The sequence below is a fragment of the Barbatula barbatula genome, assembly GCF_947034865.1.
Source record: "Barbatula barbatula genome assembly, chromosome: 19".
NCBI lineage: Eukaryota > Metazoa > Chordata > Actinopteri > Cypriniformes > Nemacheilidae > Barbatula > Barbatula barbatula.
The window spans coordinates 6348277-6368422 of record NC_136782.1 but is presented as its reverse complement, the minus strand read 5'-3'; the positions used below and the strand labels follow the sequence as shown (position 1 = coordinate 6368422).

At 40.1% G+C, this 20146-nt stretch overlaps 1 protein-coding gene across 1 annotated transcript; it reads right to left on the bottom strand.

Moving 5' to 3' along the window:
- Positions 1 to 380: 380 nt before the first annotated feature.
- Positions 381 to 2392, bottom strand: her8.2 (hairy-related 8.2). Its single transcript, XM_079482378.1, has 4 exons — positions 2274 to 2392; positions 2099 to 2194; positions 1901 to 1979; positions 381 to 1199 (listed from the first exon to the last, which is right to left on the bottom strand). Exons 1-4 carry the CDS (start codon positions 2337 to 2339, stop codon positions 847 to 849), a joined length of 594 nt encoding a protein of 197 aa, XP_079338504.1. The 5' UTR covers positions 2340 to 2392; the 3' UTR covers positions 381 to 846.
- Between the last annotated feature and the right edge of the window lie 17754 nt (positions 2393 to 20146).

Here is a 20146-nt window from a genome sequence, read left to right as displayed (position 1 = left end):
ACAAAAGAAGACATTTTGCAAAACAATCAAAGAGAATCACACAGTTTTAAAATGACAACAGGGGTGAGTAAATGATGACAGAATTTTCCTTTCGAATGTGAACTACTCCTTTAAGATTGACCAATGTGTCATTGAGTAAAATTCTATGTACTGTATATGTATTTTGGTCATATTTCTCTGTATTATATAACTATAATTGAATTGAAATGGTTTGCAGTTTTGTCTGCTCCGAGTAAGTCCTGAACTGGCATCCACACATGCGGAGGGTCAGAGGCTTAGAGTTTAATAAATTGTGCATGAATGAAAATATAATACAAATGCTGCTCAAAATCTAATGAACTGTGAATTTGAATGTAATAAGATGAAAAGTAAAACAACATCCATTTAAAAAAACAACTTGATTTATTAATAATGGCTACAATGTATACACAGAAAAGTGATTAGTAACATTAGTAGCTAAAGAGCGTTTTATTGTTATATTACAAATATTCTAACATTGAAGATAGACTCATTAATCTATATACAGTGTTATAAAAATAAATAAGGAGATTATTAGGGGCCTTCTACAATTCAGGCTACAGTAGAAAAACTTCAGAGAGGAAGCAGACGGGTCTGAAATGAGAGCTACTCTGGACTAGATCCACCTCACGCACGCTTGACAGAAGCATATCTATAAGATACATATAAGAGGAGGCTCTACCACAGACAGCACACTGAGGGTGTATACACACACACCCTAATGCACTATATGGCGAACACATACTCACATTCACACATTATCGGATCACATGAGCATGTTACTCATACATAATAAACTGCCAAACGTAGAAGTTACAAACAGATATTTCACCAGGGCCGCCACATCTCCAGAACGGCGAGATGCGGGCTCTCCGTGGCACGTGCCCTCACAGGAGAGGAGCACTGACTGTGAGCAGACATGGCAGGAGAAGGAGGACAAGTTACTGGGCTTTCCATATCATCGGCGTGGAAACCAACACTGTCGCTCGTCAGGCAGTTCTTGGGTTTCTGCGGGCGGTCCCCGGGTGGTCTCGGAAGAGATTTGAGCAAGTGGTTGAGCAGACGAGACCCGAGGGTTTTGTCCATCCAGTCACAGGAGAGTAGAAGGTTGTGAACTTCCTGCATGCACTGGATGTATCCGGTACTGAACCTCTGCTGGGCCTCGGCATCCAGGATGGGGTCTGCATGATGATCAGATCAAGAGAAAAGCATATTTAACTATTATCTGGGCTCCAGATATAATTTAATTTCATGCAATCAATATACAATAAAAAGTTATTGAATTAATTGTTATGAGAGGGTTTCATCAGACGCAGGCACCTGGCCTGAAGTTAACTTCCGGTGTGTTTTTGGGTATAGTATAATATACTTTATTTGATAATTTATATGAATGTTTTATTGTATATTAATTGTCTTCAATGTAATTAAAACTATCAACAGTTAGGCAATATAGATTATTTGCGGAGGTCTCCCGGAAGTTTAGTCTGGGCCAGGCACAAATGCGTACGACGAAACCATCTATGTTAAGAAATATTCACTTTTTATAGTGTGTACAACATCCTCAACAGTTCTCAATAAGACACCATTTTTGTTGAAATTCGGAAATGACTACATTTCTATGTAGTTCAATGAGGCAATGCTGAAGTTTGTATAAAAACACCACATATAAACTTAACAGTCTGATTGGAAGAGAAACTAAGGTTTCCAGTTTTTCTTTTAAAATATTTTCTGTTTTATATCATTTTTCTATATCAGTTGTCCTTCTGTCTCTGTAAAGCGGCTTTGTAACCATGCAACATATTAAAACAAAAGAGCTAAAGACACAGATATGCCAAAATATAACAACGCAAAATGGATACTGCTAATAATGACATGCACTCACCAAAAACGTTATTGCTCTTGATATTCTGCAAATGCTTCACTGTCATCTCCAGAATATCTGCCTTTTCCAATTTAGATTGCTGTTTAAAGGACGAAATGTTTATGGTGAGTAGGCCTACTATAAAACTAGACTTTAAAGAGTTTGACAAGCTTTTGAATTCTACTTGATCTGCTTTGCATCAAATGATGTGTTACTTACATCAAGCCTGAAGACTCCAACTACAGTTTGTCTCAGCTGATCCAGACAGTGGTTTATTCGTTCCCTTCTTTTTCTCTCAATCAGGGGTTTTCGGAGCTGAAAAGACAGGCAAAAGAGCTCAAGGACAAGCAGATGGCAGGTAAAGCCAATGCGTTTTGTAGTCGTTTTAAGCTACCTTTCTGTCTTCTTTAGCACTGATGTGCTGTTGACCTGCATTCTGCTGGAGGTTGCTAGCAGTCATCTCCAGTGATTTCTGTGCACTCCGCCGGGTGACTGTCGGCTATTTCTAAGGCCCTCCGCGCTGCGCACGGCCTGTATTTATAGGAGAAGTATTAGCATGTGAATGCATGTGCTCTTTGGCTGAGATATTTTCCCACACGCTCTCTCCCATCACTCACAAATGACAGGTCACCGCTTCTATTCATCCACAGACCCCCCAACACACACACATAGTCCCGCTCAAAGCAAACGACAGATGTCCAGCCTAGAAGCGTTCTTTCCGCAGAAACTACACATGCTGTCCGTGTATCACGTTGACAAAAAACAAGCTGCTTCCATCGCGGCGGAGAATTCCCAGCATTCCAGTCAACTCACCTGAGATCAAGTGCGCATTTACGCGCTGTCTTGAATTTCTCCAAGCGAAACCAAATGCGGTCCCAAAAGTCTCAGATTATATATATGTATATGTATATATATATATATATATATATATATATATATATATATATATATATATATATATATATATATATATGTATAGGCTACATCATTTAGCATCTCCTCATATGACTGTATTGAAGGCACATACCCAGGTGATGCTAATAAATGAATATTACAATTATTTATTTATAGAAATAAAACAAATATAGGATTGTGTCTGCCGAAATGTCGTTTACGTGAAGAGAAAACAATTTATAGAAATAAAACGAAAACCAAATCATTTATTTTCACATGTGTAATTGAAAGTTTTGAGCGCGTGCTTCAGACAGTGCAGAATACAACTGAGACAGTCGGAAACAATTGACACATTACATTGACCACAGAAGAATAGTCACAAAACACACGTTCACTACACACTGAAAACAATCTGTTGGATTAACATGAAAAGATGATGTTGCACATAATAAAGTTACGTTTACTCAGAATAATTCCATGTTCATGAAGCCAAATTTATATTTGTTTCTCAAACATGAATTTTATTTAAATTTAAAGAAGTGTCATTCATCCGAGTGATTTAAAATATACTTTTATCTCTAATAAGCTAACAGAGCTTCAAACAATATCACATTTAAAGATGCAAACGGATATGTAGCAAAGGCAACAATGCCGACCACGAAACTGAAAAATATGACAAACTCCTCTAAATCTAAAAAATAAACAAATTTTAATCTCTTTACTGAAAAACACATAAAACCACACATCATTAAAAAAACAACTCTCAAAATGCAGTCTTGCGCAAAGGCATGCTGGGAAATATAAATCCTCTGCCTATAGTTGTAACAATTGTATGTTAACAAAACACAAATACTGTATGTGGTGCCAACATGAAGGGATGAACGTGAATGAAATAGGACAAGCAGCCAAACATTGTTTTAGTGCGCATGCACCAGTGGAGCTCTATAGTCATTTGGTACAGCAGTGAATGTAAGCAGATGTCGGAGTGCTGTCGGCCACGTGCAGATGTCTGGACAATGTTTGTTTTTGATGTGTTTTGACCGAGGCCACGCGACATGAACACAGACGTGGGAAAATCCACAGGACAAACCCGCTCATTGATCCACGGCTAATGAGAGCAACCCGCGGTGAGGAGGAGGCTTCCAGTGCTGTCAGCAGGTGCACTTTTCTTCTCTCTCTCTCTCTCTCTTGCAACAGGTGTACATTGACGTCACTCCTCAACAACCTATTATCTATGTACCTTAACTAAAATATGTGTATATTAAAACCGTGCCCATAAGAAATCAATGAGATACCTTACTATGTGTATAGGCCTATATAAAGCGCGTTTCGCAATGTTGCATCTTTCACTGTTGCAGGGCAGCTTTACTAAGCACAAAAGACCTAAGAGAAACATAACAGAAAAAACACGGTTACTCAGAATATAGGGAATTCTCACTATTAGTTGCTTATAAGCATGTCTATTATTGGCATATTGGCTGTTTATAAGTACTTATAAAGCCCATTCTGCATCACCCCTCTGCCGTTGGGAGTTTATTAAGGCAAAAGTTAACGGATTGTTAATAGCGAGAATTGGACCTTAAAATAAAGTGTGACCAAAAGTAGCCCATTTTTGAATATAAGCACTTTTGTAGTCGCAATTGAAATAAAAAAGAACTGTCTAGGGGAGAATAAAGGCAGTAGCCTACTGTCACCGAGTAGAAGTATAGCACTCTGACACCAATCGAGTTTCACAAAGTCAACATGAAACAATGCAAAACAAACAGGCATCGCGAGGCCTTTCATCCCTTTCAGCTGCACCATATGGTCACGCGCGTCCCCACGATTCACAGCTCGCGTGGGAACAACGAAACACAAAAGCCCCCTTTAACGCGTCACGACCTCCGAGGAAGCCGCGCGCCCGCCCGCAACATCACCAATCACCACGCTGGACCACAGTCGACCTTCACAAATAACTTTACGCACACGCCCAGTGCAAGTGCTGATTGTTCAAGTGGGGCTTTACACCAAATACTGATTTGACCTGGCCTGAGTCTCCAAAACATAGACATTCGTCATTAAAAAGTGACAGTGAGAGGTTCTCATGCTACATAAGTGTTTTAAAAAGAATGCGACATCACGTGACTTCAGAATATCTCATTTCATGGATCAGGAATGTTGTTGCTATGAAGTGTTTGGTGAATTGAGCGATAATACTATCAAATTAAAGCTGCAAGCAGCATTTATCGGGTTTCGAGTTTTAAGGCAGTCAAAAGCAGTCGTGCATTCATGAACAGTTTAGGGGTCACACCACAACAAACGCATGAAGGTTCAAAGTCCAACACACACAGACACAGAAAAATGAGAGGTATGAACTCATAGAAACTATGCATGCTTACAGAAACATGCACATATACTACAATAATGTTATTTTCCTGACTGTCAAATCATTTGGACAATTCGTTAATGAGTATCCGATTTTCATTGTTGTTGGCTTTTAAATTGAAGCGAAGGTGCTTTCAAACTCAAGAAGTCTGAAGTTCCTGGGCCGAGAGGTTTATTTTCAAAGCGTATCAGAACCTGTAGATGTATAACAGTTGCATAATTACAGTATTTAGTGCCATTGTTCCCGTTAAAGCGCCACCTAGTGTCCAATCACCGTGTTATTTTTACCGTGAGCTCAGAGCGATGGTCTACACATATGTTTAAAGCCCCGTGAAGCTATCTCAAACCCTTCTCTAACAACGTTTGTTTAAGTGTTATAGGCTTCGCCCAGTTCAGTTTTTGGGCCCCCTTACCGTGTATGAATTTAAATTTCAACTTTTTTTCAAGTACTTTTGATGTTCACACTCCACAGAAGCAATCTGCGTTTGTTTGGTTCCAATAGGGCGTAAAACCGCGAAGTAGTTAGCAATAGTAGGTATTTAACGTTATCATCGATATCTAATGGACCGTTTTATTGACAGCAATGCTTCAAGAGGCAAAGTTGTTCAGAATGAAGAGAACTATGATTTGATGTAAATATTTTGGGTATAAGTCAAATGTAACGTGATACACAATTGTTTAAGAATTGAAATGCGTCTAAATTTTGCCATTTTAACTGGTTTAGCGCCACCTAGTGTCCAAACACCACTTTCTTTTGTAGGTGACCTCAGAGTGATGGTCTACACATATGTCCCAAGCCCCATGATGATGTGTTAATCCGTTCTATATTTATGGCCATTTTAATGTGATAGGCTCCGCCCAGTTCAGTTTTTGGCCCCCCCTACCGTGTATGAATCGAAATTTCAACTTTTTTTCAATGATTATTTACATTCATACTCCACAGAAGTCATCTGCATTGGTTTGGTTCCTATCGGTTGAAAAACCAAGGACTAGTTCGCGAAAGTAGGTTTTTGACATTATCAGCGATAACTCATGATCCGTTTGATCGACAGAAGCGTGTCCAGAGGCAAAGTTATTCAGAATGAGAAGAGCTATCATATGATAACCATAGTTTGAGTATATGTCAAATGTCACGTGATACACAATTGTTTATGAACTCCAAAAACGTTATTTCGCCCCCAGTGGCCGAATGAGTTCATATTTCTTACAGACCTTCAGGACCATGAGTCGAACAAGCCCAGCGAGTGTCGTTTCGATCGGCCTACGTTAACCCTGTCTAATGAGTGCTCAAACTTCATTGGCCGATGGCGGCCATGTTTTTTGAGAAACCCCAAAGTCCTTTTATACAGTGATGGTGCATGATACAAAGACACACCATACCAAATAATAAGTCGATCGGGCAAACGGTTGGGTAGTTATAGCCCTTTTAGAGTTCATGTATATTATAGCGCCACCTAGTGGCCAAACGCCAACTCCTTCTTACTGTGACCCTGGACTGAGAGTCTACACATAGGGTCCAAGCCTCGTGAAGATAGCTCAAACATTTCACGAGTTATGGCCATTTTAGTTACATTTTCTACTTCCGGTTCGGACGTTTTGATGCCCCCTAGCGACCATGAATCGAAATTTCAACTTTTTTTCAATGAATATTTACATTCACACTCCACAGAATTCATCAGCGTTGGTTTGGTTCAGATTGGGCAAAAATCCAGGGACTAGTTCATTTTTTTTTTTTTTTATAAAATGCAAATTAGCGGAAAAATTTGCATACCGGAAATGAAATCGGAGATAGCCATTTTTTAAGTTTGGAGCCAAGGATTCCAATGACACCAAAAACTTTGTTGTGCGACATCCGGTTTACGAGCAATGAGCCCAAACGCATTGGCCATCGCTATAGCGCCCCCTATGGGCCGATTTGGCTGGGTCACTGTATCTGAGTAACCTGCACAGATACAACCAACTGACAAAGTCTCAAGTTTCTACGACTTACGGTTTGGGCTGGGCGACGCGTTTTATGGCGGAATAATAATAATAATTAAAGCTGCAAGCAGCCTTTAAGCGGGTTTCGAGGTTTAAGGCAGTCAAAAGCAGTCATGCATTCATGAACAGTTTAGGGGGTTCACACCTCAACACACGCATGAAGGATCAAAGTCCAACACACACACGCACAGAAAAATCACAGGTATCAACTCATAGAAACTATGCATGCTTACAGAAACATGCACATATACTACAAGAATGTTATTTTTCTGACTGTCAAATCATTTGGACAATTTGTTAATGAGTATCCGATTTTCATTGTTGTTGCCTTTTAAATTGAAGCGAAGGTGCTTTCAAACTCAAGAAGTCTGAAGTTCCTGGGCCGAGACGTTTATTTTCAAAGCGTATCAGAACCTGTAGATGTATAACCGTTGCATAATTACAGTATTTAGTGCCATTGTTCCCGTTATAGCGCCCCCTAGTGTCCAATCACCGCGATTTCTTTTGATGTGAGCTCAGAGCGAAGGTTTACACATATGTTTTAAGCCCCGTGAAGCTATCTCAAACCCTTCTCTAACAACGTATGTTTAAGTGTCTTAGGCTCCGCCCAGTTCAGTTTTGGCCCCCCCTACAGTGTACGAATACAAATTTTAATTTCTTTTCAATGATTATATACATTCACACTCCACAGAAGTCATCTGCATTGGTTTGGTTACAATCGGTTGAAAAACCAGGGACTAGTTTGTGAAAGTAGGTTTTTGACATTATCAGCGATAACTCACGAACCGTTTGATCGACATAAATGGTTCTAGAGGCAAAGTTGTTCAGAATGAGAAGAGATATCATATGATGTAAATAGTTTGGGTATATGTCAAATGTCACATGATACACAATTGTTTAAGTAATGAAATACGCGTCAATTTAACCATTTCTACTGGTCTAGCGCCACCTAGTGTCAAAACGGCACCTTCTTTTGTAGGTGACCTCAGAGTGATGGTCTACACATATATTCCAAGCCCCATGATGATGTGTTAATCCGTTCTGGATTTATGGCCATTTTAATGTGATAGGCTCCGCCCAGTTCAGTTTTTGCCCCCCCCTACCGTGTATGAATACAAATTTCAACTTTTTTTCAATGATTATTTACATTCACACTCCACAGAAGTCATCTGCATTGGTTTGGTCCCGATCGGTTGAAAAACCAGGGACTAGTTCGCGAAAGTAGATTTTTGACATCATCAGCGATAATTCACGAACCCTTCAATTGACAGAAGCGTGTCCAGAGGCAAAGTTGTTCAGAATGAGAAGAGCTATCATATGATGTAAATAGTTTGAGTATATGTCAAATGTCACGTGATACACAATTGTTTATGCACTGCAAAAACGTTTTTTCGCCCCCAGTGGCCGAATCAATTCATATTTCTTACAGACCTTCAGGACCACGAGTCGAACAAGCCCAGCGAGTGTCGTTTCGATCGGCCCCCGTTAACCCTGTCTAATGAGGGCTCAAAATTCATTGGGCGATGGCGGCCATGTTTTTTGAGAAACGCCAAAGTCCTTTTATACAGTCACGGTGCATGACACAAAGACACACCATACCAAATAATAAGTCGATCGGGCAAACGGTTGCGTAGTTATAGCCCTTTTCGAGTTCTTTGCTATTATAGCGCCACCTAGTGGCCAAACACCGCGTCTTTTTTATTGTGACCCCGGACTGAGGGTCTACACATACGGTCTAAGCCCAGTGAAGATAGCTCAAACGGTTCACGAGTTATGGTCATTTTAGTGAAATAGGCTACTTCCGGTTCGAACGTTTTGATGCCCCCCAGCGACCCTGAATCGAAATTTCAACTTTTTTTCAATGAATATTCATATTCACACTCCACAGAATTCATCAGCGTCGGTTTGGTTCCGATCGGGCAAAAATCCAGGGACTAGTTCATTTTTTTTTTTTTTCATAAAATGCAAATTAGCGGAAAAATTTGCATACCGGAAATGAAATCGGAGATAGCCATTTTTTAAGTTTGGAGCCAAGGATTCCAATGACACCAAACATTTTGTTGTGCGACATCCGGTTTATGAGCATTGAGCTCAAACGCATTGGCTATCGCTATAGCGCCACCTATGGGCTGATTTGGCTGGCTCCGAGTATCTGAGTAGCGTGCAAGACTACTACCATCCGACAAAGTCTCGAGTTTCTACGACTTACGGTTTGGGCTGGGCTACGCGTTTTATGGCGGAATAATAATAAAGAATAAAAATCCTTACAAAAACAATAGGTTTTCAGCCCTTCGGGCTCGAAACCCTAATTAAAGCTGCAAGCAGCATTTATCGGGTTTCGAGTTTTAAGGCAGTCAAAAGCAGTCGTGCATTCATGAACAGTTTAGGGGTCACACCACAACAAACGCATGAAGGTTCAAAGTCCAACACACACAGACACAGAAAAATGACAGGTATGAACTCATAGAAACTATGCATGCTTACAGAAACATGCACATATACTACAATAATGTTATTTTCCTGACTGTCAAATCATTTGGACAATTCGTTAATGAGTATCCGATTTTCATTGTTGTTGGCTTTTAAATTGAAGCGAAGGTGCTTTCAAACTCAAGAAGTCTGAAGTTCCTGGGCCGAGAGGTTTATTTTCAAAGCGTATCAGAACCTGTAGATGTATAACAGTTGCATAATTACAGTATTTAGTGCCATTGTTCCCGTTAAAGCGCCACCTAGTGTCCAATCACCGTGTTATTTTTACTGTGAGCTCAGAGCGATGGTCTACACATATGTTTAAAGCCCCGTGAAGCTATCTCAAACCCTTCTCTAACAACGTTTGTTTAAGTGTTATAGGCTTCGCCCAGTTCAGTTTTTGGGCCCCCTTACCGTGTATGAATTTAAATTTCAACTTTTTTTCAAGTACTTTTGATGTTCACACGCCACAGAAGCACTCTGCGTTTGTTTGGTTCCAATAGGGCGTAAAACCGCGAAGTAGTTAGCAATAGTAGGTATTTAACGTTATCATCGATATCTAATGGACCGTTTTATTGACAGCAATGCTTCAAGAGGCAAAGTTGTTCAGAATGAAGAGAACTATGATTTGATGTAAATATTTCGGGTATAAGTCAAATGTAACGTGATACACAATTGTTTAAGAATTGAAATGCGTCTAAATTTTGCCATTTTAACTGGTTTAGCGCCACCTAGTGTCCAAACACCACTTTCTTTTGTAGGTGACCTCAGAGTGATGGTCTACACATATGTCCCAAGCCCCATGATGATGTGTTAATCCGTTCTATATTTATGGCCATTTTAATGTGATAGGCTCCGCCCAGTTCAGTTTTTGGCCCCCCCTACCGTGTATGAATCGAAATTTCAACTTTTTTTCAATGATTATTTACATTCATACTCCACAGAAGTCATCTGCATTGGTTTGGTTCCTATCGGTTGAAAAACCAAGGACTAGTTCGCGAAAGTAGGTTTTTGACATTATCAGCGATAACTCATGATCCGTTTGATCGACAGAAGCGTGTCCAGAGGCAAAGTTATTCAGAATGAGAAGAGCTATCATATGATAACCATAGTTTGAGTATATGTCAAATGTCACGTGATACACAATTGTTTATGAACTCCAAAAACGTTATTTCGCCCCCAGTGGCCGAATGAGTTCATATTTCTTACAGACCTTCAGGACCATGAGTCGAACAAGCCCAGCGAGTGTCGTTTCGATCGGCCTACGTTAACCCTGTCTAATGAGTGCTCAAACTTCATTGGCCGATGGCGGCCATGTTTTTTGAGAAACCCCAAAGTCCTTTTATACAGTGATGGTGCATGATACAAAGACACACCATACCAAATAATAAGTCGATCGGGCAAACGGTTGGGTAGTTATAGCCCTTTTAGAGTTCATGTATATTATAGCGCCACCTAGTGGCCAAACGCCAACTCCTTCTTACTGTGACCCTGGACTGAGAGTCTACACATAGGGTCCAAGCCTCGTGAAGATAGCTCATACATTTCACGAGTTATGGCCATTTTAGTTACATTTTCTACTTCCGGTTCGGACGTTTTGATGCCCCCTAGCGACCATGAATCGAAATTTCAACTTTTTTTCAATGAATATTTACATTCACACTCCACAGAATTCATCAGCGTTGGTTTGGTTCAGATTGGGCAAAAATCCAGGGACTAGTTCATTTTTTTTTTTTTTTATAAAATGCAAATTAGCGGAAAAATTTGCATACCGGAAATGAAATCGGAGATAGCCATTTTTTAAGTTTGGAGCCAAGGATTCCAATGACACCAAAAACTTTGTTGTGCGACATCCGGTTTACGAGCAATGAGCCCAAACGCATTGGCCATCGCTATAGCGCCCCCTATGGGCCGATTTGGCTGGGTCACTCTATCTGAGTAACCTGCACATATACAACCAATTGACAAAGTCTCGAGTTTCTACGACTTACGGTTTGGGCTGGGCGATGCGTTTTAGCGCGGAAAAATAATAATAAGAAGAAGAAGAATAAAAATCCTTACAAAAACAATAGGTTTTCAGCCCTTCGGGCTCGAAACCCTAATAAATATAGCTGCAAGCAGCAATTATCGGGTTTCGAGAAGTTTAGGCAAGTAAACGTCGACCAGTCTCAGGGATGGCAAACTAACATGTCCACAATCGACAATACAACCCCAAACCCAGAAAAATGAGTCAAAGGGTCAGCATTGGCTCATACAGACCCAGGCATGCTGACACACACATGCACATATAGGACATACATTACATTTTCTCATATCAAGTCATTCGGACAATTCAGTAGCGAGACTCACGTTATCAGGATAAATTAGTCAAATCCATTTCAGAAATGGCCCTAACACACATCCTCAAAGAATGTTAGGCCTTTAGACCCAGAATTTTGACTTAGGTGATCAGTAACGGTCTATGCAGACTATGCATGCTTACAAAGACATGTATGAAAAGCCCATTTGAATGAATATTACACCTTTTGGACTTTTATGAAGGCTTGCCTCTTCTGATGAGCATGCTTGTTTTGAGTCATAATATGTATAATACTACTTAATTTTAAGTCAGTTGGATTATTTATTAAGGAGTAGCAACCTTTAACGTACATTATTCACGTTAATATAAAAAAGGACCCTGTAATGGTCACACAACAAAAAAAACTCAACATGTTTTTAATCATTGTTGACCTAGAGAGTCCAGAGAATTGTACTATGGTGGAAATTTTGAAATTGCTTGTAAAATCAAAGAACTAGTTTGCAAAAGTACGATTATAACATCATCAGCAATAACTCCTGAACCGTTTGATTGACATCAATAGATCAAGAGGCAAATTTGTTCAGAATGAGAAAAGCTATCATATGATATCAATAGTTTGTGTTTATGTCAAATGTCACGTGATACACAATTGTTCAAGTAATGAAATACGCGTCAATTTTGCCATTTTTACTGTTTTAGCGCCACCTAGTGTCCAAACGCCACCTTCTTTTGTATGTGACCTCAGAGTGATGGTCTACACATATGTTCCAAGCCCCATGATGATGTGTTAATCCGTTCTGGATTTATGGCCATTTTAATGTGATAGGCTCCGCCCAGTTCAGTTTTTGCCCCCCCCTACCGTGTATGAATATAATTTTCACATTTTTTTAAATGATTATTTACATTCACACTCCACAGAAGTCATCTGCATTGGTTTGGTTCCGATCGGTTGAAAAACCAAGGACTAGTTCGCGAAAGTAGATTTTTGACATCGTCAGCGATAACTCACGAATCGCTTGATCGACAGAAGCGTGTCCAGAGGCAAAGTTGTTCAGAATGAGAAGAGCTATCATATGATGTAAATAGTTTGAGTATGTGTCAAATTTCACGTGATACACAATTGTTTATGCACTCTAAAAACGTTACTTCGCCCCCCGGTGGCCGAATGAGTTCATATTTCTTACAGACCTTCTGGACCACGAGTCGAATAAGCCCAGCGAGTGTCGTTTCGATAGGCCCCCGTTAACCCTGTCTAATGAGTGCTCAAAATTCATTGGCCGATGTCGGCCATGTTTTTTGAGAAACGCCAAAGTCCTTTTATACAGTCACGGTGCATGACACAAAGACACACCATACCAAATAATAAGTCGATCGGGCAAACGGTTGCGTAGTTATAGTTCTTTTCGAGTTCTTTGCTATTATAGCGCCACCTAGTGGCCAAACACCGAGTCTTTTTTATTGTGACCCCGGACTGAGGGTCTACATATACGGTCTAAGCCCCGTGAAGATAGCTTAAACGGTTTACGAGTTATGGTCATTTTAGTGAAACAGGCTACTTCCGGTTCGGACGTTTTGATGCCCCCTAGCGACCCTGAATCGAAATTTCAACTTCTTTTTATGATTTTTCATATTCACACTCCACAGAATTCATCAGCGTTGGTTTGGTTCCGATCGGGCAAAAATCCAGGGACTAGTTCTTTTTTTTTTTTTTTCATAAAATGCAAATTAGCGGAAAAATTTGCATACCGGAAATGAAATCGGAGATAGCCATTTTTTAAGTTTGGAGCCAAGGATTCCAATGACACCATAAACTTTGTTGTGCGACATCCGGTTTACGAGCATTGAGCCCAAACGCATTGGCCATCGCTATAGCGCCCCCTATGGGTCGATTTGGCTGGGTCACTGTATCTGAGTAACCTGCACAGATACAACCAATTGACAAAGTCTCGAGTTTCTACGACTTACGGTTTGGGCTGGGCGATGTGTTTTATGGCGGAAAAATAATAATAATTAAAGCTGCAAGCAGCCTTTAAGCGGGTTTCGAGGTTTAAGGCAGTCAAAAGCAGTCATGCATTCATGAACAGGTTAGGGGGTCACACCTCAACACACGCGTGAAGGATCAAAGTCCAACACACACACACACACGCACAGAAAAATCACAGGTATCAACTCATAGAAACTATGCATGCTTACAGAAACATGCACCTCTATTACAAGCATGTCAAATAATTTGGACAATACGTTAATGAGTATCCGATTTTCATTGTTGTTGGCTTTTAAATTGAGGCGAAGGTGCTTTCTAACTCAAGAAGTCTGAAGTTCCTGGGCCGAGACGTTTATTTTCAAAGCGTATCAGAACCTGTAGATGTATAACCGTTGCATAATTACAGTATTTAGTGCCATTGTTCCCGTTATAGCGCCCCCTAGTGTCCAATCACCGCGATTTCTTTTGATGTGAGCTCAGAGCGAAGGTTTACACATATGTTTTAAGCCCCGTGAAGCTATCTCAAACCCTTCTCTAACAACGTATGTTTAAGTGTCTTAGGCTCCGCCCAGTTCAGTTTTGGCCCCCCCTACAGTGTACGAATACAAATTTTAATTTCTTTTCAATGATTATTTACATTCACACTCCACAGAAGTCATCTGCATTGGTTTGGTTACAATCGGTTGAAAAACCAGGGACTAGTTTGTGAAAGTAGGTTTTTGACATTATCAGCGATAACTCACGAACCGTTTGATCGACATAAATGGTTCTAGAGGCAAAGTTGTTCAGAATGAGAAGAGATATCATATGATGTAAATAGTTTGGGTATATGTCAAATGTCACATGATACACAATTGTTTAAGTAATGAAATACGCGTCAATTTAACCATTTCTACTGGTCCAGCGCCACCTAGTGTCAAAACGGCACCTTCTTTTGTAGGTGACCTCGGAGTGATGGTCTACACATATGTTCCAAGCCCCATGATGATGTGTTAATCCGTTCTGGATTTATGGCCATTTTAATGTGATAGGCTCCGCCCAGTTCAGTTTTTGCCCCCCCCTACCGTGTATGAATACAAATTTCAACTTTTTTTCAATGATTATCTACATTCACACTCCAGAGAAGTCATCTGCATTGGTTTGGTCCCGATCGGTTGAAAAACCAGGGACTAGTTCGCGAAAGTAGATTTTTGACATCATCAGCGATAATTCACGAACCGTTCAATTGACAGAAGCGTGTTCGGAGGCAAAGTTGTTCAGAATGAGAAGAGCTATCATATGATGTAAATAGTTTGAGTATATGTCAAATGTCACGTGATACACAATTGTTTATGCACTGCAAAAACGTTTTTTCGCCCCCAGTGGCCGAATCAATTCATATTTCTTACAGACCTTCAGGACCACGAGTCGAACAAGCCCAGCGAGTGTCGTTTCGATCGGCCCCCGTTAACCCTGTCTAATGAGGGCTCAAAATTCATTGGGCGATGGCGGCCATGTTTTTTGAGAAACGCCAAAGTCCTTTTATACAGTCACGGTGCATGACACAAAGACACACCATACCAAATAATAAGTCGATCGGGCAAACGGTTGCGTAGTTATAGCCCTTTTCGAGTTCTTTGCTATTATAGCGCCACCTAGTGGCCAAACACCGCGTCTTTTTTATTGTGACCCCGGACTGAGGGTCTACACATACGGTCTAAGCCCGGTGAAGATAGCTCAAACGGTTCACGAGTTATGGTCATTTTAGTGAAATAGGCTACTTCCGGTTCGAACGTTTTGATGCCCCCCAGCGACCCTGAATCGAAATTTCAACTTTTTTTCAATGAATATTCATATTCACACTCCACAGAATTCATCAGCGTCGGTTTGGTTCCGATCGGGCAAAAATCCAGGGACTAGTTCATTTTTTTTTTTTTTTATAAAATGCAAATTAGCGGAAAAATTTGCATACCGGAAATGAAATCGGAGATAGCCATTTTTTAAGTTTGGAGCCAAGGATTCCAATGACACCAAAAACTTTGTTGTGCGACATCCGGTTTATGAGCATTGAGCTCAAACGCATTGGCTATCGCTATAGCGCCACCTATGGGCTGATTTGGCTGGCTCCGAGTATCTGAGTAGCGTGCAAGACTACTACCATCCGACAAAGTCTCGAGTTTCTACGACTTACGGTTTGGGCTGGGCAACGCGTTTTATGGCGGAATAATAATAAAGAATAAAAATCCTTACAAAAACAATAGGTTTTCAGCACTTCGTGCTCGAAACCCTAATAAGAAGAAGAATAATAAAAATCCTTACAAAAACAATAGGTTTTCAGCACTTCGTGCTCGAAACCCTAATTAAAGCTGCAAGCAGCATTTAGCGGGTTCGAGCACTTATAAGGCATCTAAAGCAGCTTTGCCTTCATCAAGTAGGCCGAGGACTCTCATCCTAAAACACCCAAGTGGACGATACTCCCAACGCCTGAAAAATTATAGATACGGTCAGCAACGGTTCACAGACACTACGCCTGATTACACACATATGCAGATATAGTACACTTGAGGGGAATCATCTTTTCAGGCTCATTTGGTCACATACATTGAAGAAATGACCCTGTCTAAATGCATTGAGTTGCTGCCATGTGACTGCTGAGTAGCTATTTGGGTTTACATGATATTAAACTGGTGTACATAATAAAGGTGTGTGTTATGTTTAGCAAAACAGCATCTTACAACCAGCCAGACATGTTCTATATTTATAGACGTGTGAATATGGAGCAACGTTTAATGTGTAGTGCTTTATATGTCTAACACCTTGTTCGTGTGAGAGAGGAAACATATCTCTTGTCCGATAACCATCATATTTTACATGCTTGTTTAGTGTAATAAGATGTATGATTGTACTTCATGGCAAGTCAATTGGATTATTTGTTAAGGAGTAGCGAGCTTTCAGGTACACCGTTCATTTGAATATAATAAAGGACCCTGTAATGGTCACGCAAATAAAAAAGTTTAACATATTTTTGATAGTTATTTATCTAGAGAGTCCTGAGAATTGTACTGTGGTGGAAATTTTGAAATCGCTTGAAAAACCTAGGACAAGTTCGCAAAAGTAGGTTCTTAACATCACAGATAACTCACAAACTGTTTGATCGACATCAATGGTTCAAGAGCCAAATTTGTTTGGAATTATGAGAGCTTTCATATGACATCGATAGTTTGTGTAAATGTCAAATGTCACGTGATACACAATTGTTAAGGCAACCAAAGATGTGTACACTTTGCCATTTATACTTTATAGCGCCACCTAGTGTTCCAACACCGCGATATTTTGTAATTCACCTAGGAGTGATGGTCTTCACATATGTTCCAAGCCCCATGATGATATCTCTAATAGTGCTCGAGTTATGGGCATTTTAATGTAATAGGCTCCGCCTATTTAAAATGTTTACGCCCCAAAGCAACCGTGAAAAGAAATTTCAACTTTTTTTGGATAATTATTTACATTCACACTCCACAGAAGTCATCTGCATTGGTTTGGATCCGATCAAGTAAAAAACCAAGGACCAGTTCGCAAAAGTAGGTTTTTAACATCATCAGCGATAACTCACGAACCGTTTGATCGACAGAAGCGTGTCCAGAGGCAAAGTTGTTCAGAATGAGGAGTGCTATCATATGATGTAAATAGTTTGGGTATATTCAAATGTCACGTGATACACAATTGTTTATGCAACCAAAGACACGTAAATTTTGCCATTTTTACTGTTATAGCGCCACCTAGTGTCCAAACGCAGCGGTATTTTGTAAGTCATCTCGGAGTGATGGTCTTCACATATGTTCCAAGCCCCATGATGATATCTCTAATAGTGCTCGAGTTATGGGCATTTTAATGTAATAGGCTCCGCCTATTTAAAATGTTTACGCCCCTAAGCAACCGTGAAAGAAAATTTCAACTTTTTTTTGATAATTATTTAAATTCACACTCCAGAGATGTTATCTGTATTGGTTTGGATCCGATCGGTCGAAAAACCTAGGACTAGTTCGCGAAAGTAGGTTTTTGACATCGTCAGCGATAACTCACGAACCGTTTGATCGACTGAAGCATTTCAAGAGGCAAAGTTGTTCAGAATAAGGAGAGCTATCATATGATGTAAATAGTTTGAGTATATGTCAAATGTCACGTGATATACAAGTGTTTATGCACTCCAAAAACGTTACTTCGCCCCCCGGTGGCCGAATGAGTTCATATTTCTTACAGACCTTCAGGACCACGAGTCGAACAAGCCCAGCGAGTGTCGTTTCGATCGGCCCCCGTTAAGTCGGTCTAAGGAGTGCTCAAACTTCATTGGCCGATGACCGCCATGTTTCATTAGATACGCCACTGTCCTTTTATACAATCATCGTGCATGACACAAAGACACACCATACCAAATAATAAGTCGATCGGGCAAACGGTTGGGTAGTTATAGCCCTTTTCGAGTTCATGTATATTATAGCGCCACCTAGTGGCCAAGCGCCAAATCCTTTTTACTGTGACCCCGGACTGAGAGTCTACACATAGGGTACAAGCCCCATGAAGATTGCTCAAACGGTTCACAAGTTATGGCCATTTTAGTCAACCATGGCACTTCCGGTTCAGACGTTTTGGCGCCCCCTAGCAATGGTGAATCGAAATTTCAACTTTTTTTCGATAATTATTCACATTCACACTCCACAGAATTCATCAGCGTTGGTTTGGTTCCGATCGGGCAAAAATCCAGGGACTAGTTCATTTTAATTTTTTTGCATAAAATGCAAATTAGCGGAAAAATTTGCATACCGGAAATGAAATCGGAGATATACGTTTTTTAAGTTTTGAGCCAATGATTACAATGATATAAAACACTTGGGTGTGCGACAAACGGTTTAGGAGTAAAGAGTGCAAACGCGCTTTTCATCGCTGTAGCGCCACCTATGGGCCGATTTGGCTGGGTCCATGTATCTGAGTAGCGACAAGGACTACTACCATCTGACCAAGTCTCAGCTCTGTCAGCCTTACGGTTTAGGCTGCCCATATAGTTTTAGGGAAGAATAATAACAAAGAAGAAGAAGAAGAATAAATATAGCTGCAAGCAGCAATTATCGGGTTTCGAGAGGTTTAGGTTAGTAAATGTCGACTGGCTTCAGGGATGGCAAACTAACATGTCCACAATCGACAATACAACCCCACACCCAGCAAAATGATTCAGATGGTCAGCATTGGCTCATACAGACCGAGGCATGCTCACACACACATGCACATATAGGACATACATTACATTTTCTTATATCAAGTCATTCAGATAATTCAGTAGCGAGACTCACGTTATCAGGATAAATTAGTCAAATCCATTTCAGAAATGGCCCTAACACACATCCTCAATGAATGATAGGCCTTTAGACCCAGAATTTTGACTTAGGTGATCAGTAACGGTCTATGCAGACTACACATGCTTACAAAGACATGTATGAAAAGCCCATTAGAATGAATATTTCACCTTTTGGACTTTTATGAAGGCATGCCTCTTCCGATGAGCATCAGATGTTGCATGCTTGTTTTGTCATAATATGTATAATACTACTTAATTGCAAGTCAGTTGGATTATTTATTAAGGAGTAGCGACCTTTAACGTACATTTTCAGGTTAATATAATAAAGGACCCTGTAATGGTCACACAACAAAAAAAACTCAACATGTTTTTGATCATTATTGATCTAAAGAGTCCAGAGAATTGTACTATGGTGGAAATTTTTAAATTGCTTGAAAATCAAACAACTAGTTTGCAAAAGTAAGTTTTTAACATCATCAGCAATAACTCCTGAACCGTTTGATTGACATCAATAGATCAAGAGGCAAATTTGTTCAGAATGAGAAGAGCTATCATATGATATCAATAATTTGTGTGTATGTTAAATGTCACGTGATACACAATTGTTTAACTGATGAAATACACGTCAATTTAGCCATTTCTACTGGTCTAGCGCCACCTAGTGTCCAAACGCCCCCTTCTTTTGTAGGTGACCTCGGAGTGATGGTCTACACATATGTTCCAAGCCCCATGATGATGTCTTAATCCGTTATGGATTTATGGCCATTTTAATGTGATAGGCTCCGCCCAGTTCAGTTTTTGGCATTTCCTACCGTGTATGAAAACAAAGTTCAACTTTTTTTCAATGATTATTTACATTCACACTCCACAGAAGTCATCTGCATTGGTTTGGTTCCGATCAGTTGAAAAACCAAGGACTAGTTCGCGAAAGTAGGTTTTTGACATTAT